This window comes from Arvicanthis niloticus, chromosome 25 (assembly GCF_011762505.2).
Source record: "Arvicanthis niloticus isolate mArvNil1 chromosome 25, mArvNil1.pat.X, whole genome shotgun sequence".
NCBI classification, from domain to species: Eukaryota; Metazoa; Chordata; class Mammalia; order Rodentia; family Muridae; genus Arvicanthis; species Arvicanthis niloticus.
In genome coordinates, this window is record NC_133433.1 from 17,350,201 (window position 1) to 17,376,329 (window position 26,129).

General features: G+C 39.2%; 1 protein-coding gene across 3 annotated transcripts in view; it reads left to right on the forward strand.

Annotated features, from left to right (window-relative positions):
- Slc26a7 (solute carrier family 26 member 7) overlaps positions 1–26,129 on the forward strand; it is a 109,407-nt gene that overhangs the window by 26,353 nt on the left and 56,925 nt on the right. For all 3 annotated transcript variants that reach the window (XM_076924133.1, XM_076924134.1, XM_076924135.1), the window contains exons 3-4: positions 2,464–2,636; positions 19,876–20,040. In XM_076924133.1, the coding sequence (XP_076780248.1) occupies positions 2,464–2,636; positions 19,876–20,040 (338 nt within the window). The remainder of the gene's footprint in view (positions 1–2,463; positions 2,637–19,875; positions 20,041–26,129) is intronic.

Below are 26,129 nucleotides of genomic sequence, written 5' to 3' on the forward strand. Positions count from 1 at the left end.
TTCAACGCCTTTTCATATTCATGTTTTTGTTTAAGACCCTGAAATTCTCCATCAGAGCTTGGGGGAGGAGGTGGTTCACCAATGACCCTGTTCAAATGATGGCAGTGACTCCTCCATTTCTGTAATTTATCAATGGCCTCTTCTGAAGTAGAAGTGCTTAACCCCCCATTCTCATCCATGGTTGGCCATTAACAGGCTCCTTCTTGTGTGGACTCAGTGGAAGAAAGTGCAGTTGCATTGAGTTCCCGTATCTTTTGAAAGCAATTACTTACTGAAGCCAGAGTGTAAAGATGGTTCATGTGCTAGTTTATTTACCTATTTGCATTTTCATGATTAATTTAAAATATAATTACTTAAAATATTTTAAATAAAATTTCCTAAAATATAATTGTGACTCATAGTAGTCATGGAAAAGATCAACTAATTTATCCTTTGGACTAGAAAAGATAAAAATAAATCTGGATATGATCCCAGTAGAAACCACATTGTTTAAGGCAATCGATATGGGATACTGTGTCTCACCATCTCCATCCTTTAGATGTACCTTAATTTAGTCCTTAATTTATTCTTTATTCACCTTCAAAATTAGAAAATTCTTGGAAATGGTAAGGACTATTCAGCAATGTAGAGAAAACTTGTAGGATGCCATTTAAAAAATACAAATAAGGATTTACTGAAAGACTCCAATACAGTGGGTCTTGCAGCTGACTGGGGCTTATCCTCACCTTCTCCAACAAAGCCCGCCAGACGGCCTTCTGTCCTGCTTAGTTCCTTCCTATCTTCTGCTAAATCACAGGAGATAGAACCCTAAATAAAAAAAATGAACAGATTAAAAAAATAAACCCAACCCTGGTATCTCTTTTGTGGTTTTGCTCTATGCTTTTAGGGAGTGTAAAGGCCTCAAGGTGTGGCTTTCACACTTACTATCTGGTTTGATTTCAGGGCTCCCTGTTGTAAATTATGCCTTCTCTGATGAATGTTCTTTACTTCGTGTTACCCATCTGGGTGCTAGAATCTTGTCTCCAATCATAGTTATGTTCTTAATTTAGTTCTGTGTGATGAGTACACTTTTTATAGCAATTAATATCTATTGATTTATTAAGAATACGTAGCTCACTGAGGACAATCAATTCTCAGAGAACAGAGTATAACTGTAAGAAAACACTATTAATTTTACTAAGACTTATCTAGTGATTAAACACTTACTGGGTGTTAATGACATGCTTCCAGATACTAACTATGATAAATTTATGTGACATTTAAGCCTTTTAGAAACATCAAAGGATGAGGAATATGCCCCTTTTATAGACAAAGAGATTGAGGAAATAGATATGGGATTTAAGGCCAGGTCCATTGGAATCCACATCTCCCATGTTAGTCTAACTCCACAGTGATTACCACTGCTCTTCTTCAAACCCTCTGGTCTTACTAGATGCCTTTCAGATTACTTACTCCTAGCAAGGAAGACTCTGCACTCTAGGTGTCCACTTCTAGCAGGCTCTGTTGGCCTCATTTTGTCTGTGGAATTGTGCCTATTTCCTGTAGAGTCCCTTTCCCTGAAGGCTCACATAAAAACTGGAACAAAGTAAGATCTTAGAAAGACGAAATGAGATGATGCTTGCACGACCCAGCATGTGTTGTTTAACCTGGGTTTGCTGAATTTCCTGTAGGAGTCAGCATTTCTCATCCACGCTGGTGCATTCTCAGGTAAGCTCTGTGGAGAAGAAAAGCATCAGAGACCCTGTCAGGAGGAGAGCAGCGTACTGAGTAAAGTCCTCCTTAGAAACCAAGCTGTGAACATTTCCAGGAAATAACCATTGAACACTGTCTAACGGCAGTAGACAAACATGTGGGTTTAATCATTTTGGGTACCCTGGCATTTTGTTCATGAAAATAAAGTCTGCTCAGTTATCATAAGTAGATGTATCAGAATCATAGGTAGACAGTGTTTTAGCCTGGTGAGGAGTAACTGGATGGATAGTTGTGACTATGGAATCTGAGCCACATCTCGGAAGATGAGAAATTGATTTGGTAGATTAGAGGAGCCTGCGTTTTAGCCAACAGGTTGATAGCTTTCAAGCTTTTCTCCTTTTATTTTCCTCAAACTCTAAAGTATGGGTATTAGTATCATTTAGTGGATAAGGCAATTTAGAGCCAGAGTGGCATACTTCAGGAGGCATGGTTGATATGTTGAAGGGTTGGATTTTAAATCCAGGCAACAATCATACACCTTAGATAGCCTCTGTGCAGTTAGGAAAGTGCTAGGAAAGACACGACAGCTCAGTGGGCATTGGGGTAAGTCAGATGTACTGTCTGTTTTTTGTCATGGAATGAAATGAAAGAAATGGCGAACACTGGAGTATAGTGTGTTTCTAGTAGCTCTCCATGGCTTGATATTCATGGTACAATCGAATAGGTTTTCATCCCTATATGGAGGCTTTCTGATATCACTCTCACTTTTAGGCACCTTTGCCTTGACGTCCTTGATATCAGCCAACGCTGTGGAACGGCTGGTCCCTCAGAGCAGCAGGAACCTCACCACACAGAGCAACTCAAGTGTGCTGGGCTTATCCGAGTTTGAGCTGCAGAGAATCGGGGTTGCAGCGGCCGTTTCATTCTTGGGTGGAGTGATTCAGGTAAGCAGCCCCAAGACTGGATAGGATGGAGGAGGAAGGAACAAAAGGAAAGCAACCAGTACTACACTTCCATTTTAACCGGCTTCTCTGCACATCGGTAAAGTTTTATCATTATGGAAATATGTGGTGAATCTATAAATGCTGGCTAGATGAATGAAGTAGAATCAACAGATTGAAGATTCAGAGAAACATTTAGTAAAATCCTATCTTTAAAAGGTATTTTTCTTTCAGTACTGGGAGTACGAACATGAAGTTGGGTGGGTAGGGAGGTATTAAGGACTGGGAGGAGTTGGAGGAGGGGAAAGAATTATGATAAAATATAGTACATGAAAAATTAAAAAATAAAATATAAATTAAAATGAAATAGAATTTTAAAGAGTGTTTTATGGCCCAGAGAGATGCTATAGGGGTTAAAAATACTTGCTTTTTTCTCAAAGGACATAGGTTCAATTTTAAGTATGCATATGGAGGCTGAAAACTGCCCATTTAGTTTCAGGGGATCCAACACTCTCTTCTAGCCTCTGTGGGTAACAGGTACACATACAGTATGATGGAAACACACACACACACATGTACGCATGCACACACATACACGCACGCATGCACACACGCATGCACACATGTACACATGCACACACACACAGGCAAAATACTCATACACATGAAATTAAAGATCAATCTTTTAAAAGGTGTTTTATAAATAGAATGGGATTCCTTGTAATACAATGAGGACATGCTGTGTTCATACCTGACCAGAGTATTGTTGGAAGGAGCGTTGTGAGAGAAGTTCCTACAACAGGATGATGCAGCTAGTTTTCTCAAATACTTCTCTAAGTACATTATGGTTTTGTTGTATACATGGGCAATAGATGATAGTCTGTTTCCTTGACTTGCTTGTCTGAGGTCTCTAGACACAGAAATGCACTACTTGTTGCCCTTTTCACAACTATAAATATGTATCTATTGCTTCTACATTGACTATTGTCAAATGTTCCTCGAAGATCAACGTTTGACACTTGCTTGTTTTTAATGAAATGATCAGCTGTAGATTGCAACATTAAGATGAACATCTGGTGACTGACAACATGCCTGATCAAATCAACTTGTAGGAGAAAATATTTAGTTGTGGTCATAGTTTCAAAACTGTCAGTCCACCATTGCTAAGCTTCATTTCCTAGCCAGTGATGGTAGAACACCATAGAAGAAAAAGGTAGCTCACTGTGGTGCAGCTGGAAAGCAGAGAGGTGAGCAAATTTGGACCTTGGCAGCCTCTGTAGCACAGGATCTGTGATCTACTGCCTGTGATATGGCCTCACCCCTCAGTTTCTGCCACCTCCCAGTCTCAGCACCAGACCATCCATCTATTCATGTATAGAGTCAGAGCCATCATGATTGAATAAGAACCCTGCACATTGCTTTGGGGAGCAAATCTTCAACATATCAATTTGGGAGATACATGCATTCATACTCAAACGATAGCACATAGAAAAGCACTAACTATTAGATTCAAAAATCCCTGTCAAGCGATCATTTCTGCTTGCTTATTTCTTACACACTAAACTGTGTATAAATCAGTTTTCTGGGTGTCTGAGTTCTAGGCTGGTTGAAAATATCTATCGTCTTACGGTTTATAAGATCGAATATGAACATCAAAAAGGGAGACTGGTTGATGATTATATGAATAGATAGAAAGAAAAATGCGATCTACAAAAAGAAGAGAAACTAAAATCCTTAGAGTGTTGCCTTCTGGTTGTGTCAGAAGGACTGAAGAATCAAGAGTGTAAAATGGAACAAGAACTGAAGTCTGCACAGTAACCGAGAAAACGGGACTGTTTTGCCACAATGACAGAACAGATGAGTGGGGCCTGTCAGGTTTTGTCTTTCAGGAAGCAAAGACCAGTTGTGGACTTTACCATGTGTTTTCAAACATGGATGATGCCAGCATACACTGAGACTTGCGTGGGCTATGAAAAACACATGACATGGCTCCATCTCAGACAAAATCAGCTATGCCAATTGATGATTAGAGAACAGATAGGCTGTATTGGGTTTGATACAGATTCATCTTCAGTCCTGCTCATTTAAAATGAAAATCTCTGCATTAAAGTGGTGAAATGATCACAGCGCTTCCCCTTGCTCTGTTATCTCCCATTTCTGTTCTTGTACAAATAGTTATAGGTGTACATTATTTTCAAGATAAATCATTGTTAATAAGACTAGTAACTGTCTTCTTAGTCTCCTTTTAACCATTTTCTGAGTCTCAAATGATCAGCAGGTACTTTATTATCATTTAGCATATTTGGATTAAGACCTTACTCAGGAAGCTATAAAAGCAGAGTCTGAGATTCAAGCAAGAAAACTAAATCTCCTTGCTCCCACCGAAGTTCCCTAGAAACATAAGAGCAAAGCAGGATATTATTAAAGATAATAAAGTCATTTCGTTTTCATGGCTTTTTACTACATGTAAAATGTGATTCAGACAATTGAATGGTTTCTCTTATAAGTTTGTCAGACATCTGCTTCCCTTCCTCTGTCCCAGGCTTAGGTCCTGGATGTGAATCTGTGAGTTAGTCAACTTTTAAGCAGATGGCTGGACTCTGTTTGACCCCCACACTCATCTGTCCCTTGTCAGGCTAGAGTCTTAGAGTCCGTGAGAGCCTTTGGATCCAGCTCCTCCATCGTTACTTTCCGTTGCTCTCCATCCCGAGTCCACTGACAAGGAGGAAAGTGCTCTGCAAGCACAATGTGCCTTTCAGCCCTTCTTGTGCTGTCTCTCTTACTTTTATGTTGCCCTTTCCCTCCCCTACCAAGACACAACACATACATTTTTTAAGTTTTCTGAAGCAATCATGATTGACCCCATTTCTAGACTGTGTAAATTAGAAATAGTCTCAGCTGCAGAGAGCAGACAGGCCAATCCTCAGAGGCAAATCTTAAAAACATCAGTTGCTTCACTGGGATATTGGTAGGTATTAATGTCTGTCAGCACATTCAATTTATGAACAGATCTGCTTTCTTTTATTACATAACAAAATACCTTAGCATGTTTTTCAGTTTTCCATCTCTCTTCTTCTTTCTTTTCTTTCTCCCTCTTTTTCTCTGCCTTTGTCTCTCTATTGCATTTTCTGTCTGCCTACCTGCCTGTCTGCCTGCCTGCCTGCCTGCCTGCCTGTCTGCCTGTCTGCCTGCCTGTCTGTCTGTCTATCTGTCTGTCTGTCTCTTACAGGTGATTGACCCCAGAATCCAGAGATTTTTACTGGTTTTCTATTAGAAGTCTTTGTCTTTTAGTCCGTTTCTTTTCAGATTTTAAGAGTTTTCTATGTATTAGGCCTTGTAAGTATGCCATCTGTTGCCATGTCCCCCATCATGACCATTATTCAATTATATTTCACCGTGTACGATTGAAAAATATATGGAATTCATCAGTCATGTCTTTTCACTGGATTTTAAGCAAGCAATAGAAAGTTTTCCACTACAATGAATTGATAGAGGAATTCACATACTTCTTCCCCTTAAGGACTGTAGGACTTAATGGTTTGTTTCCTTTTATATTTGGTTTCTTGGTAACTGCAGAAAAATTTCTAATGTTCCTAGAATTACATTGCCTTCTAGCTATGCGCAAAGGCCTAAAGAACTAGGGATATAAAATGAAAAAGGAGTTTATTTTACATATGATGGGATATATGAATCTGACTTTGTTATTGTCTAAGTGGCTGCCTCGTTGTGCCAACAACACTGATTTAAGGGTCTGGTTTGTGTGGATATAATGTGTCAGCCTTATTATTTCCATATATATTTAGATAAAATTCAGAACATATCCTATTCTAGTTGCTGTCTGTCTGTCCTCAGGACAGTAATACTTTGCTTACTTTTATCTATAAGGACTTTATTTTATTATTATTTAGTGTCATATAAGATGGTTCATTTTTGCAGAATTTTTTGTGTATGTTTATGATTATTCTTACATCTTGGTTTTGGCATCAATGGTCCATATTCTGTGAAGGCAATTATGTTGATATTTTTATTTTTATAGTGTGGCTATCTTTATTATACTCATTTGTCACACCCAAGAACAAGGGATGCTTTTATTTTTGTTCATCTAATTTTGTGTGTTGTGGTGGTCCTGTAAAGTTTTCCTTTTATAGATTTTACATATCTTTATGACATTTATTCCTAAGGTTTATATTAATTCACTGCTACTATACATGGGATTTTTTTTTTTTTAGCATTGTATCCTGTGGCTACTTGTTATGGGTAGATAAACTACTAACTTTATATGCTAATTTTCTATTTTGATAATTTTTAATTTCTACTTTTTCTTTTCTTTTTAATTTGCCACATATAGTAATTGCTTTAATACGGTGTTTACACACACACACACACACACACACACACACGCGCGCGCGCGCACACACACACACACACACACTCATTATAATTCATTCATTCTTCATCACTACTGTTTCTCCCATTTCTTTTACTTTTTTTCCTTCTCCTGAGTTGTCTCTCTCTGCTTTCATGTCACATGTACTCCATTAATCCTTCTTTCCCCTCCTCAATTCCCATAAGATCTCTTCCTGCCCTTTCACAGTGAATCAAAAGTTAGTATCTGAGAAAAAACAAATCATTTCCTTTTCTGACTCTGGTTCATGTCGCTTAACATGCTCTCCAGTTGCATCCTTTTACTTGAAAACATCACAGTTTCATTTTTCTTTATGCCTACATAAAACTTTATTGTGTATATATACTACAGTTTATTTATCTGTTCAAATACTGTTAGATACGTGGGTTGGTTCCATATCCTGAAAATGTCAGTTGTTGAGCAATAAACATGGGTGTAACTATTTCTGTGGTGTGTTGACTTTATATTAAGGGTGATATAGGTGGGAGACAACTCAGGAGCAGGAAGGAGACTAAAAGAGATGGGAGGAAGAGTAGAGATGAAGAATGAATAAATTATAATGTGTGTGTGTGAAAACACCATATTAAAACAATTACTTTATGTGGTAAATTTAAAAAAAAAGAAAAATTTTATATATATACTTAGTTTCATGGAACTTCATCTGTGTATTTTGGGATTGTTTCCTGTGCTGGAACTCAGTTTGGAAAGTCTTTGCCTATGCTCCTATCTTGCTCAGTATCTTACTTACATCTTCCTTTAGTATTTCAAAAGATACATGCCATTTATCAAGGCTGATAAATGGCTTTATCATTTTAAATTGCTGTTTGTGTAGCGTGAGAGAGAGTTATCTCCACTATTGCTCTTTCTGGCTTGGATTTTGAGGTGCTTTTATGCTTCCATATAGATTTAACAATTGTGTTTTCTAGCTCTGGGAAGGATGTCACTGGTATTTTTAGTAGGTGTCATTGAACCTGTAGATCCTTTTCAGTAACAAAGACATTTTTTTACAAAAAAAAAAAAGAAGAAGAAGAAGAAGCCTGTCAATTTGTAAGCATGGGAGAATTTTTCTATTCACTTTAAAAAATTTTTTTTTTAATTTCTTTATTTAGTGTATTAAAGGTTCAGTTGAAGATGTCTTTTTATTTTCTTAGTCAACTTTATTCCTAGTTATTTTATACTGTTTAAAAAGGCTATTGGTGGAAGTTTTTCCTGACTTTTTTTTTGTAAGCTATTTTTTGGCCTTGATAAAAGGAAAGCATATGATTGGGGACTTGATAACAGTTTCAGAGGGTTAGTCTGTTCTTGTCACGGTAGGAAGCAGACAAATACAGTTCTAGAACGGTAGCTGAAGCTTCACATTCTGATCCTCAGGTAGCTGGTGGTGTCAGTGGGGTAGCCATTGAGCCTGGTGTAGGCTGTGGAAACCTCAAAAGCTACCTTGAGCTTCCTCCACTTCCTCCAACAAGGCCACAGCTCCTAATCCTTTTCAAAAGTTTACAACTGAGAACCACCCATTCAAACATATGAGTCTGCTGGTGATATTCTCATTCAAGCTACCACATTCTACTCCTTGACACCCATGGTCTTATCATAATGCAAAATGTATTCAGTCCAAAGTCCCATAGTCTTTCAGTTTCAAGACAGTTCCAAATTCTAAAGTTTCTTCTGAGGGTCAAGGTAAACTCTTAACTGTAGCCACTTGTAAAATGAATGAATGAATGAATGAATGAATGAGATCACATACTTCCAACCTAAAATGGTGCGTAATATCCATGACCATTTCACGGAGGGAAAAAGAGAGCATAGTGAGGAAATACTGGACAAAAGCAAGACTGAAAACCTGCAGGGCAAATTCCAAATTCTGTCTTAGATGCTTTTTTAGATCTCCAACTCCTTTCAACTTTGTTGACTGCAACAAACTTCTTTCTCTTGGGCAACTCTCCTTGGCAATTCTAGCATCTCCAACATCTTGGGGTCTCCAACTCAATCCAGGTTTCAGCCTCACAACTTCATGCAGTGGGACTCCATGCAAGGACTTCCCTGGGAAATGCCTTGCCCCAATGGAGGAAAATTACATAACCCCTTTTCTGTATCCTTTTAAAAATTCTAAACCATGTTGCTGCTAAAGTTGCTAAATTCTGCCCTCTGCTTGGAGTGAAACCTGGCCCCATTTGTAGGTAAATCCCTTGGGCTTGTTCTCTTCACAGGATGCAGGGTGTTCTGGGTTGAGTCTTTCCCTCAGGGTAAGACTCCCTTATTCAATTTAGCATCAGGCCTTTGTTTAAGCTTTTTATCTCCGGTGAGCTCAAGACTTGGCTCTGATTTTACGTTTCCAGGTGCTCCTTTTCTACTCAAACTGTACATTTTATGTTTGTCTTCATCCAGCTTGTACCTTTTTGTTGTCAATCTTCCAATGAGCAGTTGCAGATAACCACACGACACAGTCAGTACTAGGCTATCTCGAAATCTCTGCCAATGACATTAATCCACAACTCTTTAATTTAGCCTCAGGTAGACTCTTAGGACAAAGGCAAAATGGAGGCACATTCTTTGTGGAAATATCACAAGAATGGTCTGTAGGCCAGCTGCTAATATTAATAACATTACCCTCTGAAACCTCTTGAGCCAGGTCTCTACACTATCAGCCCGCCTTTCTTGTTCATGCCTGCCAAAGGCACGTTATCACTGCTTTATCCTTATACCAACTGCCACTATGTTAGTTACTGTTTATTGCTCAGAAGAGATACTATAACTAAGGCAACTCTTTTACATGAGAACATTTAATTGTGTGGGTTTGCTTACAGTTTCAGAGGGTTAGTCCCTTATCATCATGGAGGGAAGCAGACAGGCAAGCAATATACATTCATACTATAGGCCACCTTTGCCGGAATAACATTTTGTAGCTACTCTCACCCTCTTCCTCTCCTTTTCCCTGTCCCTCCTTGTGGGGTATTGAAGTGCATTGGCATTGTTATGGCACTCACATGTGTGTGTTTATGTACACTGTATACGTACCTGCACGTATGGATGTTGCAGATTGACATGAAATGTCTTCCGCATTTTTCTCTATTCCTTATATCGAGTCATGGCTTTTCACTTGATACAGAGCTTGCTGACTTGGCCCATCTAGGTAGCCATCCTGCTGCAGGGATCTCTTTCCCCATGCCCCATGTATTGCAACTACAAGTGGGCCAGCTTGTCCACCTGATACTTAAAAGGTGCTAGGGATTTGAAGTTTGATCCTTATGTTTGTGTGACATGCACTTCATTCATTGAACCATCTTCTCATTGTATGTAAATGTATGTGCATATGTGTGTTCCCAGGTGCAAATGCCTGTGCATAATGTAAGCTAGTGTATATCAAAGGTCCTACTATTACTCTCTGATTTATTTCCTTGAGAAATTATCTCACTGAGCTTGGAGCTTGGTTGATAGCCATCAATCCCAATGGTCATCTTGACTGTATCTTCTACAACACTTGGGTTGCACATGTACATGGCCATGCCTGGCTTTGTAATGTGAGTACTGTATTTGAACACAGGACCTTGGGCTTGTTCAGCAAGCACTATTAGCCATTGTCTCATCTCTCCAGCCTCTCTATGATCTCTCTCTAAGCCACATAAACATTCGTAAAGAGCATTTTTAGTGTGACTGATATAATTATGCATTATTAATATTACTTTTGATGAAATGCAGGAAAGAAAAAGAAAAACAAGTTTCCTAGCTGAAAACCAGTAGCAGTCAAGAGAAGAATTGCTTACACACTAACAGCAATGGGTTGAATTCAGTTCGGGTTGAATTTTGAGATATAGGGATACATCTTTCTGTAGGGAAGCAAGCACTCAATAAAAACCATTGCTCTTTCAGAGCCATTGGTGTCTCTTATTAGTCTTCATGATGGGCACTTTGCCTCTTTCTTTTTCCAAGAACTTAGAGAGGCCTGGGACTGTCCTTTACCCATTTAATTTTGGAAAATTTCCCAGGCTCTACTTTTCTGAAATAACCTCGGGACAAGATTTCTGCCCCGAGGACAAAGCATATACAGCTTCTTTGTTTAAGAGTTGCATAAGCACTGGTGGGGGTGGGGTGTTCAGTGACAGAGACCAGTGGTATTGCACCACTGGCTTCTAGCAGCATATGGTCGTAAGTCTTCAGGGTGACAAACTACAGACCAAGATCTTCCACCTCCCTGTAGTATTTGCACTAAACATATGTAGCATATTAGTAAGATGCTCACGAGGATAGAAGGACCTAAGGTAAAAGCTATTCACCCTGTCTTTTTCATACACCATACTTAATTTTTTTTCTGAAAAATCATGAGCTTTATTCTTCTGTGAAGGAGAAGGTTGGACATTGTAGTCTCTGCTTCCCCACTACTTGAATGCAAATGTGTGGCCACCATGGCCAGCTATTGTAAAAAAATGAATAGACTATGGAGATGAAATTCAGGCAAGTACTTTATCAGTAAGCCTTTTTATAGTATATTATAATTAGGAGATGGCATAATAGAGTTTGTATTTCATCTACACTGTTACAACTGCTGAGTTGCACAGCTTACAATCTTAGTCGTTCATTCACCTGTCTGTCTGTTTATCGAGACAAGGTCTCATTATGTACCACAGGCTGTCCTCGAACTTGCAGTGTTGCTTTGGTGTACTCAGTGCTCAGACCTAAGGCTTGTAGCAGCAGGCCCAGCTTTCTAAGCTGATCTGAGAAAGGAAGGAGGGAAAGCAAAGCCATCATCTTCTGGAGCAGCGCTGCTCTCGCTCTTTCCCCTCTCAGTCACTTTGTGTGAAGTCCCAGCAGCCTGTGCTCCAGGCTCACACTATGAAGTGAGTGGAAACCTGGGTTCTATGCTTACTCGGTGAGTTGGCCAAGGTCTTTCTCCATCCATGCAGGGATCTTCCCTCTGTCTCCAAACATGTCTATGTTACTCTGTATGGTCCCATAAGGCACTGCTCATTCCTTTTCTTCTCTGGCTTCTTGATACCAGGAAACAGTATTTGTGTGTTTGTCTTCCTTCATACACTGCACGCTTCTGTGGAACACAGAATGTTTATCCCTCTAATTCCAGCAGCTGGTGCTTAATATCCATGACTTAAAGAAATTAAAGACGGAGAAAGTTAACTAAATATAAGTGGCTTCACTATGTTAAATAAGCAACATTTAATGAAGATTTTTTTCTTACCTTTATAGATTAGCCTTTATCTTTTTGCTTTTTTTTTTAAATCAAAGGACAGAAAATCATTCTATATCTTTTAAATTGTACTGCAGTTCTTAATGAAGGAGGTTAACAAGGCTTAGAACTTTCTAAGTTGGTCATAGTCTATGGTCCACCTTGATTGAGTGTAACAGTCTAGTCATCAGAATCTCTACTTCTGTGTCACAATTATTCCCATACATGGTGGGAAGTCAAACTGCAAGTCCACTGTCTATCAACTCTACACAGGTCTGTGTCCCTTAATAACACGATGCCTTCGCTCATCCCAGTTGGCCTCCATGTTGTTTCTATTGGCTGGAGTAGAAAAGAAGATAGGAGAGTCAAACCATGCATTTCGGGCAGTTCTGAATCTCATGGTCTCTTTCTTTGCTTAGTTTTGTCATGAAAATTCTGGTCACCAAATATAATATGGCATACTCTTCAACCATGAATGTAACTGCAAAAAGAAAGAATTCTCAAGGCAAGTGAGTTTCTGATCTATTCTGTGGCACAGTAAAGTCATGCCATGTTTGTTTACCAACATGTTTGCCTGCTGGGTTATCAAGGCCATCTCTTTGTCACCCTTTCTCATCCTGTGTGCTTTGCGGGCTGTGGCTTTCCAACTCTGGTTACCCCCTCATACTCACTTTTTAAATGACTGCCCCACATTCTAACATTAGATTGAGACTATTAAAGCTTGGCTCTGATGCAGGAGCCAGACTTACATAAGTCTTGGCAAATTTAGGTGTTTAATAAATGTATGGAAGAATGATGTCAGTTGGTCCTGAGACACTCCCTTTTAACTGCTTTTTACAGTACTCCTTGTTCTGACTTCAGCATTTCTTGCTGTATTTTCTGCTATTCCCTTTTGGCTAGTTTTGTTCTTCTGAAGCAAACAGAGCTGTCTTCTCCACATGATCCTGTTGAACTATTTTTCATCTACATTCCACTTCTGGAGTGCTTTCTAATCATAACTCTGTCTTGAATTTTTCCTTAAGTGTAACAGACAATTCAGAACTTGTTCTGCAATAGACCTGTCTTCCTGCAGAATCAGGCAGCACATTTTCTTTTCTTTTCCTTTCTTTTTTCTTCCCTCCCTCCCTCCTCCATTCCCTCCCTCCCTTCCTCCTTTCATCTGTCAGTCCATCCATCTGTTTCTCTCTCCTTCTCCCTCCCTCCTCCCCTCTCTGTTTTTTAAGACATAGTGGATCTGTGTAGCCGTGACTATCCTGGAACTTACCCTATAGACCAGGCTGGCCTTGAACTCAGAGAGATCAGCCTGCCTCTGACTCTCGAGTGCTGGGAGTAAATACATGTGTCACCACTGTCTGGTTCCTCTCCTCTCCTCTCCTCTCCTCTCCTCTCCTCTCCTCTCCTCTCCTCTCCTCTCCTCTCCTCTCCTCTCCTCTCCTCTCCTCTCCTCTCCTTTCCTTTCCTTTTCCTCCCGTCTTCCTTTCTTTTTTAACATAGCTTTTTGTTAGCATTTATTCATTATACATAATGAGTTTTGTTAAAACATTGTCATGCATATCTGTAATGAACTTTGATCACATTTACTGTCATGTAGCCCCTCAACTACTGTTGAGGGGATGTTGTATTAAATGAGGAGTTAAGGTGTAGAGACAATCTGCACAAATGTTTGGGATTATTCAGAGGACATCTGCCTGTTCTTCACTATGTATTTAGTCCATCTATATCAATATGGACTCAAGGATGTCTATTTTATATCCCAATACTGTGCTTATTTTGCTCTAGCTTTGGGCATTGGGAGCTCTTTTGTTGATTCTTGGGTCTTGGGCCATGACACATTTATTTATCAACACCCTCTTATCCTCCTCCTATTCCTGGAAATCCCCTTGCTCTTCCCAACTACTAGCTTTGCCTCTACTTTCAAGTCTGTTTTGGTGACCCAGGGAGTCTGGCTAAGATGGCCGTGGGTGACAGCACATTTTTGTGTTCACTTGCATGTGTGTACTTAATATCATTCTCTTGGTATAATTATTTATGTCCATGTCATACCTTGGACCTCCAGATACATTGCTCTACTTGAGTCCTCCTCCCCCCTAGAGTCACATGTCAGGACTCAGGACCTCCTCCATTGCACACAGTCCAGTGAGAAAGGGAGATTTGTCAATGAATTCTATGGGAAAGATGGAGAAGGTTTTCTTCTCTAACGTAACCTTTACTTCTTTAGGATATATATATATATATATATATATATATATATATATATATATATATATATATATATATTTTAAGTTACAAAGATAGTAAGTACATGGAGTAGTCATATAGCCTGTTCAGTTTCTCCTGTTATTAACATCTTATGGCATTTTTGTCACAGTTGATGAAGCCGATTGATAATACAGCTCTTAACTCCACTCCAAATGTGATACTGACATAGCCTGGATTTTAATCCAATGTGTTATTTCTGTAACATTATCTCATCTCAGATATAATGTTACTTTAGTTGAGATAACATTGAGGGAAAGAAAATTTCTCATCTAATCCTATGCAGAAGCTTATCCCTGGAGCAAAAATTTTCCTTTTCTTGGTGGTTGTTGCTCACCTGTAGCTCTTCATGTAGGACTGAGACCATGTGGAATTTCCCCTGTTCACACTGACATACAAAGTCTTGTTGTCAATATTATGGTCTTGTTCAGGCAAAACCATATTGTTCATATTTTGTTGGTGCATTTTCCCTGTTATGCCTAAGAGATAGCCTCTAACAGGAGGCAGCCTGGGACTCTGTCTCTTATAATCTTTTGGCCTCTCCTTCAGTAATTTTTTTCTGAGCCTTAGTTGTCAGAATTGTGTTGGAGATAGACCAGTTGGCGTTTGGCAGTGCACAGTTCTTATTCTCTGCATTTTGACCAGTTGTGGATCTCCATAATATTTCCCATAAAGTACAAAAGGAGGCTTCTTTGGGGATGGGTGACAGCTACCCATGTCTGTGGATATGAAGAAACATAAATTGGAATATAGTTACAAATTCCATTGGCTTACGAAAATGGTAGTAGTAGGTTCTCCTGTCAAGTCTATGACATTCCGAGTTATGGATAGTTGGTAGGATTACAGAACTAGGCGTGAATTTCCTCCTATTAATTAGGTCTTACGTCAAATTAGACAGTTACCCACAAGGTAAAAGTGCCACTATTGCCTCATTGAGAATTCTGACATCAGTGGTTTTTGACAATGCCTAGTGTCACAGACTGGCCATTGCAGTGACATATGGAAGAGTTTTTCCATCCTACAAAGTCTGTATTTTACTTCTTCCTCATTCTGTGTTTTCAAATTGTTGAAAACCAAGATGGATTTACTGTACCTATAGTCTTTCCTTTTCCATACTGTCATTAAAGGGAATCCACATTCTCTCTACTTTTATTTATAATACAAAATCAATTGTATTTTCAATACAAATTCTGTCGTATCTTTGATCATTACGTTTTAAACTGAAAATAGATCAAAGGCTTTGGTATTGAACTTTGCAAAATATATCTTTATACATATCCATTTGCTCTTTTTGCCTTTCTCAAATCTCTTGTTCACCCAGAGGATTTTCCACCACCCCATGGAATGCTTACTGTTGTGGTTTTTCCCCCTACCCTAGATACACTGTTCATCAAATTCTATGAGGTCTACTCACCTTTTAGGTCCCAGCTTCAAAGCTTTTCAGACTTTACATTCCAAATACTCCTGTTAGGTTTTTAAAAAATATTTATTTAAATTTTTATCTTTTTACAGTCCCAAATCACACTCCTATTTCCTAGCAACTTAATTTCACCTTTCCTTCAGTATTTTATTGGATATTGTCATCTTCTTTCAATTATTTCACCTTTCCTTAAATATTTTGAGGTGTGAGCTATGTCTTCAATCCTCTAATTTGCAACAGTGCTGTATCTGTCCCATAATGGGTGATCCATAAATACTCATTGAATGGCTAAGTGATTTGCCATAGGGCAAAGGTAGCTACCTGGCATAGCAACACCACCTGAAATGCATGCTGTATCACATTCACTCAAACATATTGTCATTTCCTACTTAACTTTAAAAAATATCTGAAGGTCACTTGAAAAGAATGGACTGAAATTGGAAATAAATTTAATTTATATAGAACGCATGATCTTTATACAGACATGATCAAATAATACTATAGTAGCGAACCTTGAAAATGTGTGTCAGAGGTTTAGCCTGAAACATTGGTATTGCTATGAATAGCTGTTGTATAGTGCATGAAATTTATGTTCTCATTAGACAGTGCATGGCTGTTTGGAAGAGGATATTAACCAGAATACAATCATTATCATCGTCTATGTTGGTAAAAGGAGCTAGGGCTGTGTAGTGTGTCATTTGCTTCAAAATCCTTAATAAGGACCCTCGGTGAAATATTCTTGAGAATCCTCATTTTACGTTTTGTAAGGTTGAAAATGAACTTGAATCAGTCTGTTGATTCTCTTTCTAAAGCACACTGTTCCAGGGTAGGATTTGGTACATTCAGATTGTAGATATTTGTCTCTGTGTACCAGATCAACTCCCCTGTGAACGAACTGTTGCAGTTTGGATGGTGGAAAGAGAAAGGTGTTTTAACTTTCTCTTCTGCTTCTCTCTTTGCCCATCCTACTTCTTCCCATCCTTTCTTTATCCTCACCTCTTCCTCCTCCTCCTCTTTCTCACATCTGCCATTGTTCTGGGTTATGATGAATGCTGTGGATAGAATGTCAAATATTCAAAGATGTGGATGAATTCTGAGTTTATATTGTAAGTAAAAGTAAATAACATGAAGAATTCCCTTTACATGGCGCTTTTTCCATTGTTTTTTTTTTTCTAGATAAGGCATCCCTGTGTAGCCTTGACTGTCCTGGAACTTACTCTGTAGACCAGACTGGCCTTGAACTCATATCGATCCAGAGCAACCTGCCTCTGCTTCCCAAGTGCTAGCATTAAAAACATGCATCATCACTGCCTGGCTTACACAACATACTTGAAAAGGCAAGACTATAAACAAAGTAAGTAAATCTAGGTTTCCAGCAACTTGAGAACAAAGAAAAGGAAAGACAGGAGCAAGCAAGCCTCCACATGTTTGCAGTAGTCCCTGCTGGAGGCCCAGTGGCTATGTGAGAAGGGGACCAGTTGGCCTTTCATTCAAGCACTCTCTGTTCCAAGTGTTTGCCCTTGCTGGCAGGCTGTTTTAAAGGCACAGATCTGTGGGCACATAGCATATTACAACAGTTGAGGCTCTGGGGTTTTAAAAGGTGCTAGGCCCTTGTCTCTGATTTCAGAGGCTTAGGAGATTTCAATGTTTGAAATAGTTAGAATCTTTTGATACCCTGGAGTTGTCTTAGAAACTTCAACTGTGGAAACAACAAAGGTGTTAGTGGAAGTTCGTGGTGTAGGCAGTTACCCTCAGTTACCACTTCAGATTACTCAGCACAGAATTCACAAACCCATCTGAAGAGATCTTGTAATTTAAGAAATGAATCAAAAGCAGTTGAAATGAAGATGGCCTTTAGAAAGCCTTTCGAGAATTTTCCTCTCAAAATAATGATTAGCTCCAAGTCACACAGATAGAAACTTCCCAACCTTCGACACGTAGGTAACGTTTTGTTTTGTGAGTAGCTTCCAGAGTTTAAAGATGTCAACTGAATCTGTGGTTCACTTAGATACAAAGAAGATTCAACTCTATTGTTCTCTGACTTTTAACAATATGCTAATTTTATTTTCATGACCTAAAAGAGTTAATATGATCTAAATGAGAACTCATGATCTTACGATCTTGCTAATAAAGAGATACTTGGGAATTCTTGGTTCAGTGTTTCTCTTGATTGCGTTTTTAGAAGAAAACCATCAGACTGTGTCAAGAGAGGCCACAAAGATCACTGTGTTCCTTTAGTACCCATAAGCTTGCTTGTGTTGGAGTTTCCAGCAGGGTCTTATTTCTGCTTTCCAAGCTAACATAAGGTTTCTGAAACAAATCATAACATCAGACGCTATAGCCGTCCCTTCCCGTGTTGGCCGTGGGAGCTTGCCTCTTTTCTGATTTAATGATGCTCATTCTTCTCTTATCACATATTGGATAGAAGGTGGTAGCTAAGCTACAACAATTCAAGTACAACCCTTTCTGCATTTCATGTTCTTTCAAGGTTACCAGAGTGGGAAAATGTGCTGGAGCCAGGTCTGCTTTTTCAAAACTGATGGTTAGTTCCCTATACAGAATAGATATACAGAATACCTCATGGTATCTTTCTATATCATCTGTTCTGCATTATCTACAGGCTTCAAATCATTTTTTATGTATCATTTCACATGCACCTTACCACCACAACTCTAACAGTTGAACAGGGCAGATAGCACTGTAATAATTTATGGATGATGGTTCAGTTCAGAGAATTGCAGGTGTTTTCTACAGACACATATTTAGGATGTGGGAGAAAACAGGATGATAAAGCTAAGCTTCCAGATTCTGCCCAGGAAACTCCATTTTCATCTGAGAGCATTGTTGCTGGCAGCCAACCGTGACTAGTGATGCTATCACAATATAGATGTCACACGTTTTTGCAATGCATGTTCTGGGGGAACTAGATAACAGTTTGAACTTCTACACCTCACTGTTGACCTCTTGATGGCATGAAATCCCATTGCTATTCTTCCTTCTGGTTTTTCCTTAATCTCATTTTCCAACAGGAATTTTAAGACTTGACCTAGATAGTATTGTTAAAACATGGCCTTTTCCCCCTTTTCAGGAAGGGATACTCAAAAATATAATTTACTATTTTTTCCAAACTACTAAGTCGGATTTTTTTTTTTTTTTTTGATCCTGTGACTGAGTTTATATAGTCAAAGATCTTAAGCTGTTTCTATTCCTCTGGCAAAAGATATGATTGGAATGGTAAGAACCCACTTTTGCCTTATCATGAGCTCATTTTGAGATGGAGGAAGATGCTGTCAGTCATTAAGTATTTAATGTTTCTATAGTGAATTCTATAAAATGCTGCTTCTTAAGAGGCATCCCTGTTCCTCATCTCTGTCCATACTCCCCACTCTGCATATAGGTCCTTGTGTCATCACAGTAAATCCTAGCCTTTTAGAGAAGCCTTAAGGGCATCTTTTGCTCCCACTTTTCAGAAGCTGAGGTAAGAAGTCCTTCCTCTCCTCAGTGCTTATGAAATTATACATTTACCGAGTATCAAGTAGTGCATCAAATTTGATTTTCCTTCCACAGATCCACATGTTGGTTCCTTTGAAACTGTCTCTAAGTTTTGCAGCGCAGTTAAACAACAGAACAGTTGGTTGCATTCTTTCAGCACTGTGAACTCTAGGAGAATGACACAGAAGGTCTGGTCAATGCTAATGACTAGATTCCCAATTGCAGACTAAGAAAAAGAAAGGTCAACATTTAGAAAGAAATCTATTGGTTTGATTTTAATGAAATCATGTGTACTGTACCTGATTTAATTTAGAGCATCCTAGAATCTTGTAGTATTCTCAAAAGCACACAAAGACTGAATACATAAAATTTACGAATCCCATTTACTCCAGCTCACTGTGTCTGTAAAACAAAAAGGTGTCTGATATTTCTTCTCCAGGGACCTTGAATATGTGACCTGCATGTGATGCCCAACTCTGCTCTGTCATTTCAGCTGGTCATGTTTGTGCTGCAGCTGGGCAGTGCCACATTCCTGCTTACAGAGCCTGTGATCAGCGCCATGACCACAGGGGCCGCCACCCATGTCGTGACGTCACAAGTCAAGTATCTCTTGGGAATAAAAATGCCATATATATCCGGACCACTGGGATTCTTTTATGTAAGTTTTCTAAGTGACTCTGTTGTTTATATCATCTAGGTATATGTTTCAAACAATTCAATTTAGTTTACTATAATACCAAGAGTTTTCTGTACCACAGAAAGTTGGGTTTAAATTTTAAAATAATAGGATGTTTTAAGTGTGATTGGGGCATGAAACTAGTTTAATGAGTACAATCTACTGATTTTGGAAATCATTCATTATAGTGAATAATTAAATATAAGTTGGGTGTTTGGTGAGAAAAAAATAGCTAGGTGGTTTTGGAAGTCAGATCTGTTGCCAAGTTCTAATGAAATCCATCTACCAGGCTTTTGATCCACTCTGTCACATTCTTTCAGAATTGTAAACTCCAGTAGGGATCAAAACAGAGGTGTGGTTGGTATTGGTGACTGGAGCCCAGTAGCAGACAATCAGCTACTAAAAGCTGTCTGAATTTGAGAGGAATGGCTGACCAGTTTTGGCATATTTCCATAACAGCATTCCATCGCTCTTGTTTTCTTTGGAGACTTGACTTAAAATCCTTGACTGCTTAGGACTTTGCATTCAGTTGGAGCTTTATAACAACTACAGCAAATATTCAAGTAACGGACTTCATGGCCAACAAACTTCACTTTACACAGGCTTATGTGCTGTTGCGTCGTAATCGTAATGTTTTATAGCAAGCATTGTGTCACCCTTAATCTTAAAAGCTAATTGTCTGACTAAGCACCCAGGTATGTGGAAGTACAATTATCTACTGGTCCAATTTCTGTTTTGGAGGTATGTGCTGGTACTTCTCCGTTTTCTGTGCCCCAGCAGGGATTCACTTCACGTGCATAGCATTATCTGCATTACTGATTTTTTTCTCATCTTTTCTCATATGTGTGGGTGCTGGGGTGAGGCATGTGTGTGTGGGGGGGGGCTGCGTTTGACTTCGGTAGCTTTCCTCATTTGCTCTTTACCTTGTTTCCTGGGACAGGGTTTCTCTCTGAAACCAGTGTTCATGAGCACGGCTTCTTTAGCTGTCTGGTTTGGCCTGGAAATCCTTTCTCTGTCTTCTAAACACTGGAATGACAAGCAGAACCCCCTTGGCTACCTTGTGTTTATAAGATTTAGGGATCTGAGTTTTTTTTTTGTTTGTTTGTTTTGTTTTTTGTTTTTTTTTTTGTTTTGTTTTGTTTTTGCCTGCATGACAAGCACTTTAACTTCTGAGCCATCTCCTGAGACCTACTGATTATTTAAAACAGATTTCAAGTTTTAGAATTACTTTTATTAAAATGGTATAATCTTTCTACTAAATTCTATTTAGAAATTTCAACATATTGATATTTCACCTCACTGTTATCATTTCTAAGTCTGATTGTTACTGGGTTTTTGTGTGTGTGTGTGTGTGTGTGTGTGTGTGTTTTAATAATCAAATATTTGTAGAGTATGATGTTGAGTCCTTTGGGCATGCCAGCCAGTGGTGCAGCTGGACCTAGGATGATAGTAAAAGGAGAAATATTGTAATTGTAGTATAATCTCAGAAATAAAAGGGAAAAAAAAGATTCTAAAGACTGTGCATACATATAGGGAATTCTCAAAGACTTAATAAAAAACCCTATTTTTTAAAGTGTGAGAATAAGAGAGATATACAGAAATTCTCCTTAATAGTATTGTATACATGTAGTGTTTGGGACATGTTCCGGCATTAAGGAGAAGTAGGGTTTTGCCCTCCTGCGCGGCTCAACTTTTAGTGTGTAAAAAACAGAAATGACCAAATAAATACACAGAAATAAACACAAATTGGAATGAATGTTATAAAATAAAAACAACCAGCTTGGTGTTTCAAAAAAACATAGTATCAACTGTATTAAAGACCTTTTCTCCAGTGATAAACTAGTAAGAAAGCACAGTGGTCTGGTGCTGCATGTAGGGTCTGGAGTTTGTTGCTTAGGTAATATCTGGCTCAGTGATTCATTCATTGCAAGAAAGCTTAAAATCAAAACAAGAAAACTGGAACTGCACCTGGAAGCATCATAATCGCATGCTCCAGCTCAAACAAAAGCAGACCAGAGTAGTTGTAAGCCATTAGAGGACTGGCTAAGAGTTAAGACCTTCGGTGACTCCCAGTCTGACAGGACAAAATAGAATTGGAGAAGATTCTGCCTTGACCTGCCTGGAAATGGATGTTAATCCACACATGTGCAGGGTAGAAAACACACATGGGTTAGAACTGAACCCTGCCTGCGCATTTCTACGTATGTAGATGATCACCTCTGTTTTCAGAAGGGTGATAAAGAAACAGGCCACCCTGACTTGGGAATGGCATTGTTCCCTGCCATCCCAACTGTTACTGTGAGGACATGCTCACTGAAGCATTGTGTGTGTGTGACTCCCCCTCCCACTTTTTTTTATTTATTTATTTATTTATTTATTTATTTATTGGTGAGGTGAGCTGCAGGTTACTTTATCTTATCTGGATCAAACACTGTGACACCTTTGAAGACCTTTTGTAAGATCCTACACCGAGACTGACTCACAGCCAAGTGCATGTGTAGATTGCAGATTTTAAATTCACACTAGTCAGTTACTAGAAGATGCGATCCTTTTTTTTTTTTTTTTTTTTGTAGAAAAAAATTTTAAAAAATACGTTGACTCTTGCTGCTCTGAGTGAGAGGATCCTGTGCTCTCAGGCTGGTCAGAAGTGAGGGTTCTGTGTTCTTGGTCAGTGTGGTAGGACTTCTGTGTCAGAAATGATAGTGATTCAAGATAGAAATGACACAAACTAATAATCTGAGGACTTGAGAGACTAAGGGAGGAAATAAAAATGCCATGAGTCTGAGGCCAGCCTGGAATGTAGAGTGAGTTCCTGGTAGCTTGAGCTGCATAGGGAATTACCAGCCAACCCTTGGTGCATCCTGTGACTACCTAAAAAGAAGAAAGTGTGACAGTTTAGTATTAGTTTGCAAATTAATCTGTTCACAGTGGCTAATTTTACTGGGATAGTTGAAAAAGAGTTTCAGGACAGTTCAGTTGGATTTGATGATCAGAATGTAAAATTCGATCTTGCCCCGGATTATTTAAGCTGCACCTGGAAGAGGAGGCCTGAACTTGTCATTGTAATGCAAAGCAGATAAACGGTCATGGCCGTCTGATCACAGCACCTGGAGGAAAGTCAGTGGGCATAATTTGGGTGGATTTGCTTTTTGACTACTTCCTTCTGAGTTTCTAATATCCTGCTTGAAAGCTAACCAGGTTGTGGGGAGAAAACGACCACACCTTGTCACATAAATTATGGGATATTGTATGAGAACGCATAATGAGCCTGTCATAAATCTTATGGTCTGGGACACTGGTTTTTATTTTTAAAAAGCACATTTAGCTTATATATTGCTGGAATTCATTCCATCAGTATTGATCTTTACTGTCAATTTTGAGAGAAAAATCTCCTTTTGTTCTGATCCTTCGTTTGCAGTAGATATCACTGGCCGATGCTACAACAGTGGCTGCCCCACTGCTTCTTTCCTCAGGGATGCTGATCTGTGCAATAAAGACGCCTGTCATCTAAACTGAATTGGTAACACCTCTGTCCAATGGTCTCTTTGGGCTGAAAAATGTACTCACCTCAATGGGATACTTTTAACAAACTATGTAAGTCAAATCCATAAAGTACATTAGTATCAGATCATAGTATTAGTATTAGAACAGAGTATATATATATACATATATATATATGTACATATATATATATCACACATATATGTGTGTAACGAATATATGCTATATATAATGAATATATCATATTTAATGAATATATAGTATATATTTAACAAACCATATGTATACACTCGCCTACACACACACACACACACACACACGAAGAGGATTTAATATAGTCACTTACAAGTTGTGATCCATACAGTCCAATAACAGAAATAACATCTAGTAGTTGTTCAATCCATGAGGTTGAATATTTTAGCTGCTCTTCAGTCTACATTGGACTCCCAAAGAGGTAGGTTCTTATACCATGTTGAGGCATGCCTCGACATCAGGATAGGTGAACTTGACAGCAAGAGTGAGTGTAAGCACAGAAAAAAGCAAAAGTTTCCTTCTTTTCTGTCTTTTCTGTAGGCTGGCACTGGAAGGTGTGGCTAGACTCTAGCTGCCTGTTTTGCTAACTGATGACAATAATATTATAAAGGGTTATTTAAAAAGACTGGGACATAGCTGTTCAATAAATGCAAGTCATTTTGCCTTCTTACTGGAAATGAATAGATGTAAAAAGCCTAGATTCTTCAAACTCTTGATGAAGTAATATATACTGATACTTCTCCTCTCTAGAGATGTATTCAGATGCACAAGATGAAGCAACAAAGGCACATGTTTCTTTGCAGTTTAAAAACCACAGTGAACTGAAAATTTATAAGCCTTGAAAGTAAATAGTTGTTTATTTATTTTATTTACATTCCAAATGTTGCTCCCTTCTGCTGCCCCCTCCCAGAGTTCTTTACCTCATTCCCCTCCACTTCACCTCTGAGAGGGTGAGCCCCCCCCCCCCCAATTCCCTCTTTTCTAGGGCATCAAGTCTCTAGAGGATTAGGTACATTCTCTCCCACTGAGGCCAGATAAGACAGACAGTCCATGATTACATCTTGCTGGGGGGGGGGGGGGGGTCCTTGGACCAGCCTGTGTGTGCTATTTGGTTGATGGCTTAATCGCTGGGAGTCCCCAGGGGTCTGGGTTAGTTGACACTGTTAGGCTTCCTATGGCGTTGCCTTTGGTTCCATTCTTCCTGCCCTTCCCCTAGTTCTTCCATAGGAGTCCCTGACCTCAGTCCAGTGCTTGGCTGTAAGTATCTGCATCTGTCTCAGTTAGCTGCTGGTAGGGCCTCTCAGAGGACAGCCTACTAGATTCCTGTCTGCAAGCTCAACATTGCATCAGTAATGGTGTCAGGGTTTGGTGCCTGCCCATGGGGATCCCAGGTTGGGCCGGTCACTAGTTGGCCATTCCTTTAGTCTCTGCTTCATTTTTGTCCTCGAATTTCTTTCACACAGGAACAGTTGTGGGCCCAAAATTTTGAAAGAGGGTTGGTATCCCCATCCCTCCACTGGGAGCCTTGTCTAACTACTGGAGGTGGTCTCTTTAGGTTCCATTTCACCACTGTTGAACATTTCAGCTAAGGTACTTGAAGATCCAGCTATATTCCTCGGGGCATATATCCAAAAGATTCTCCACTATTCCACAAGGACATGAGATCCGCTATGTTCATAGCAGCCTTATTCATAATAGCCAGAAGCTGGAAAGAACCCAGATGTCCCTCAACCAGAGAATAGATGCAGAAAATGTGGTTCATTTACATAATGGAATACTATTCAGCTATTAAAAATGAAGACATCATGAGTTTTGCAGGCAAGTAAATGGAACTAGAAATTATCATCCTGAGTGAGGTAACCCAGATGCAAAACGATATGCATGGTATGTACTCACTGATAAGTGGATATTAGCAAAAAAGTACAGAGTACCCATGATACACCCAACAGACCATAAGATGTTAAACAAGAAGAAAGGCCCAAGTAAGAATGCTTCAATCTCACTTAGAAGGGGGAACAAAGGCAGAGGGAGGGAGAGACCTGGGTGGGACAGGGGAGGAGTAAGAGAAAAGGGGGGCAGGATCAGGTATAGGGGGTGGAGACAGGAGATAAGGCCAGAGGGTCAGGTGAATAAATGAAAATATTCAGCTGCCAGAGGTGGGAGATGAGGGTGGGAGGATCCTCTAGAAAGTCCCAGAGACCTGAGATATGAGAGGCTCCCAGGACTCAATACAGGTGAAAGTAAATATTTTTGCTGTTAGTGAGAACTCATTCTGAGACTTGAAGACACATTATATTTTAAAATTTATTTACAATTTTCCATTGATTCAGCCCTCAATCTCTTCTGCAATTATATTCTCACTTCATAAGTTATGTGCCGTACTTTAATATATTTAAGAGTCATGTTAGCAGGGCCACTCTGTCTTGGAATCCCAGTTCAGCAGTAAAAGTGTCTTGTTCTGTTCTTTCTGCAGAGTCAGGTATTTTACTCATATGTGAGTTGGTTCCCCAAACACATAACAGAGAAAGCCTTAATTC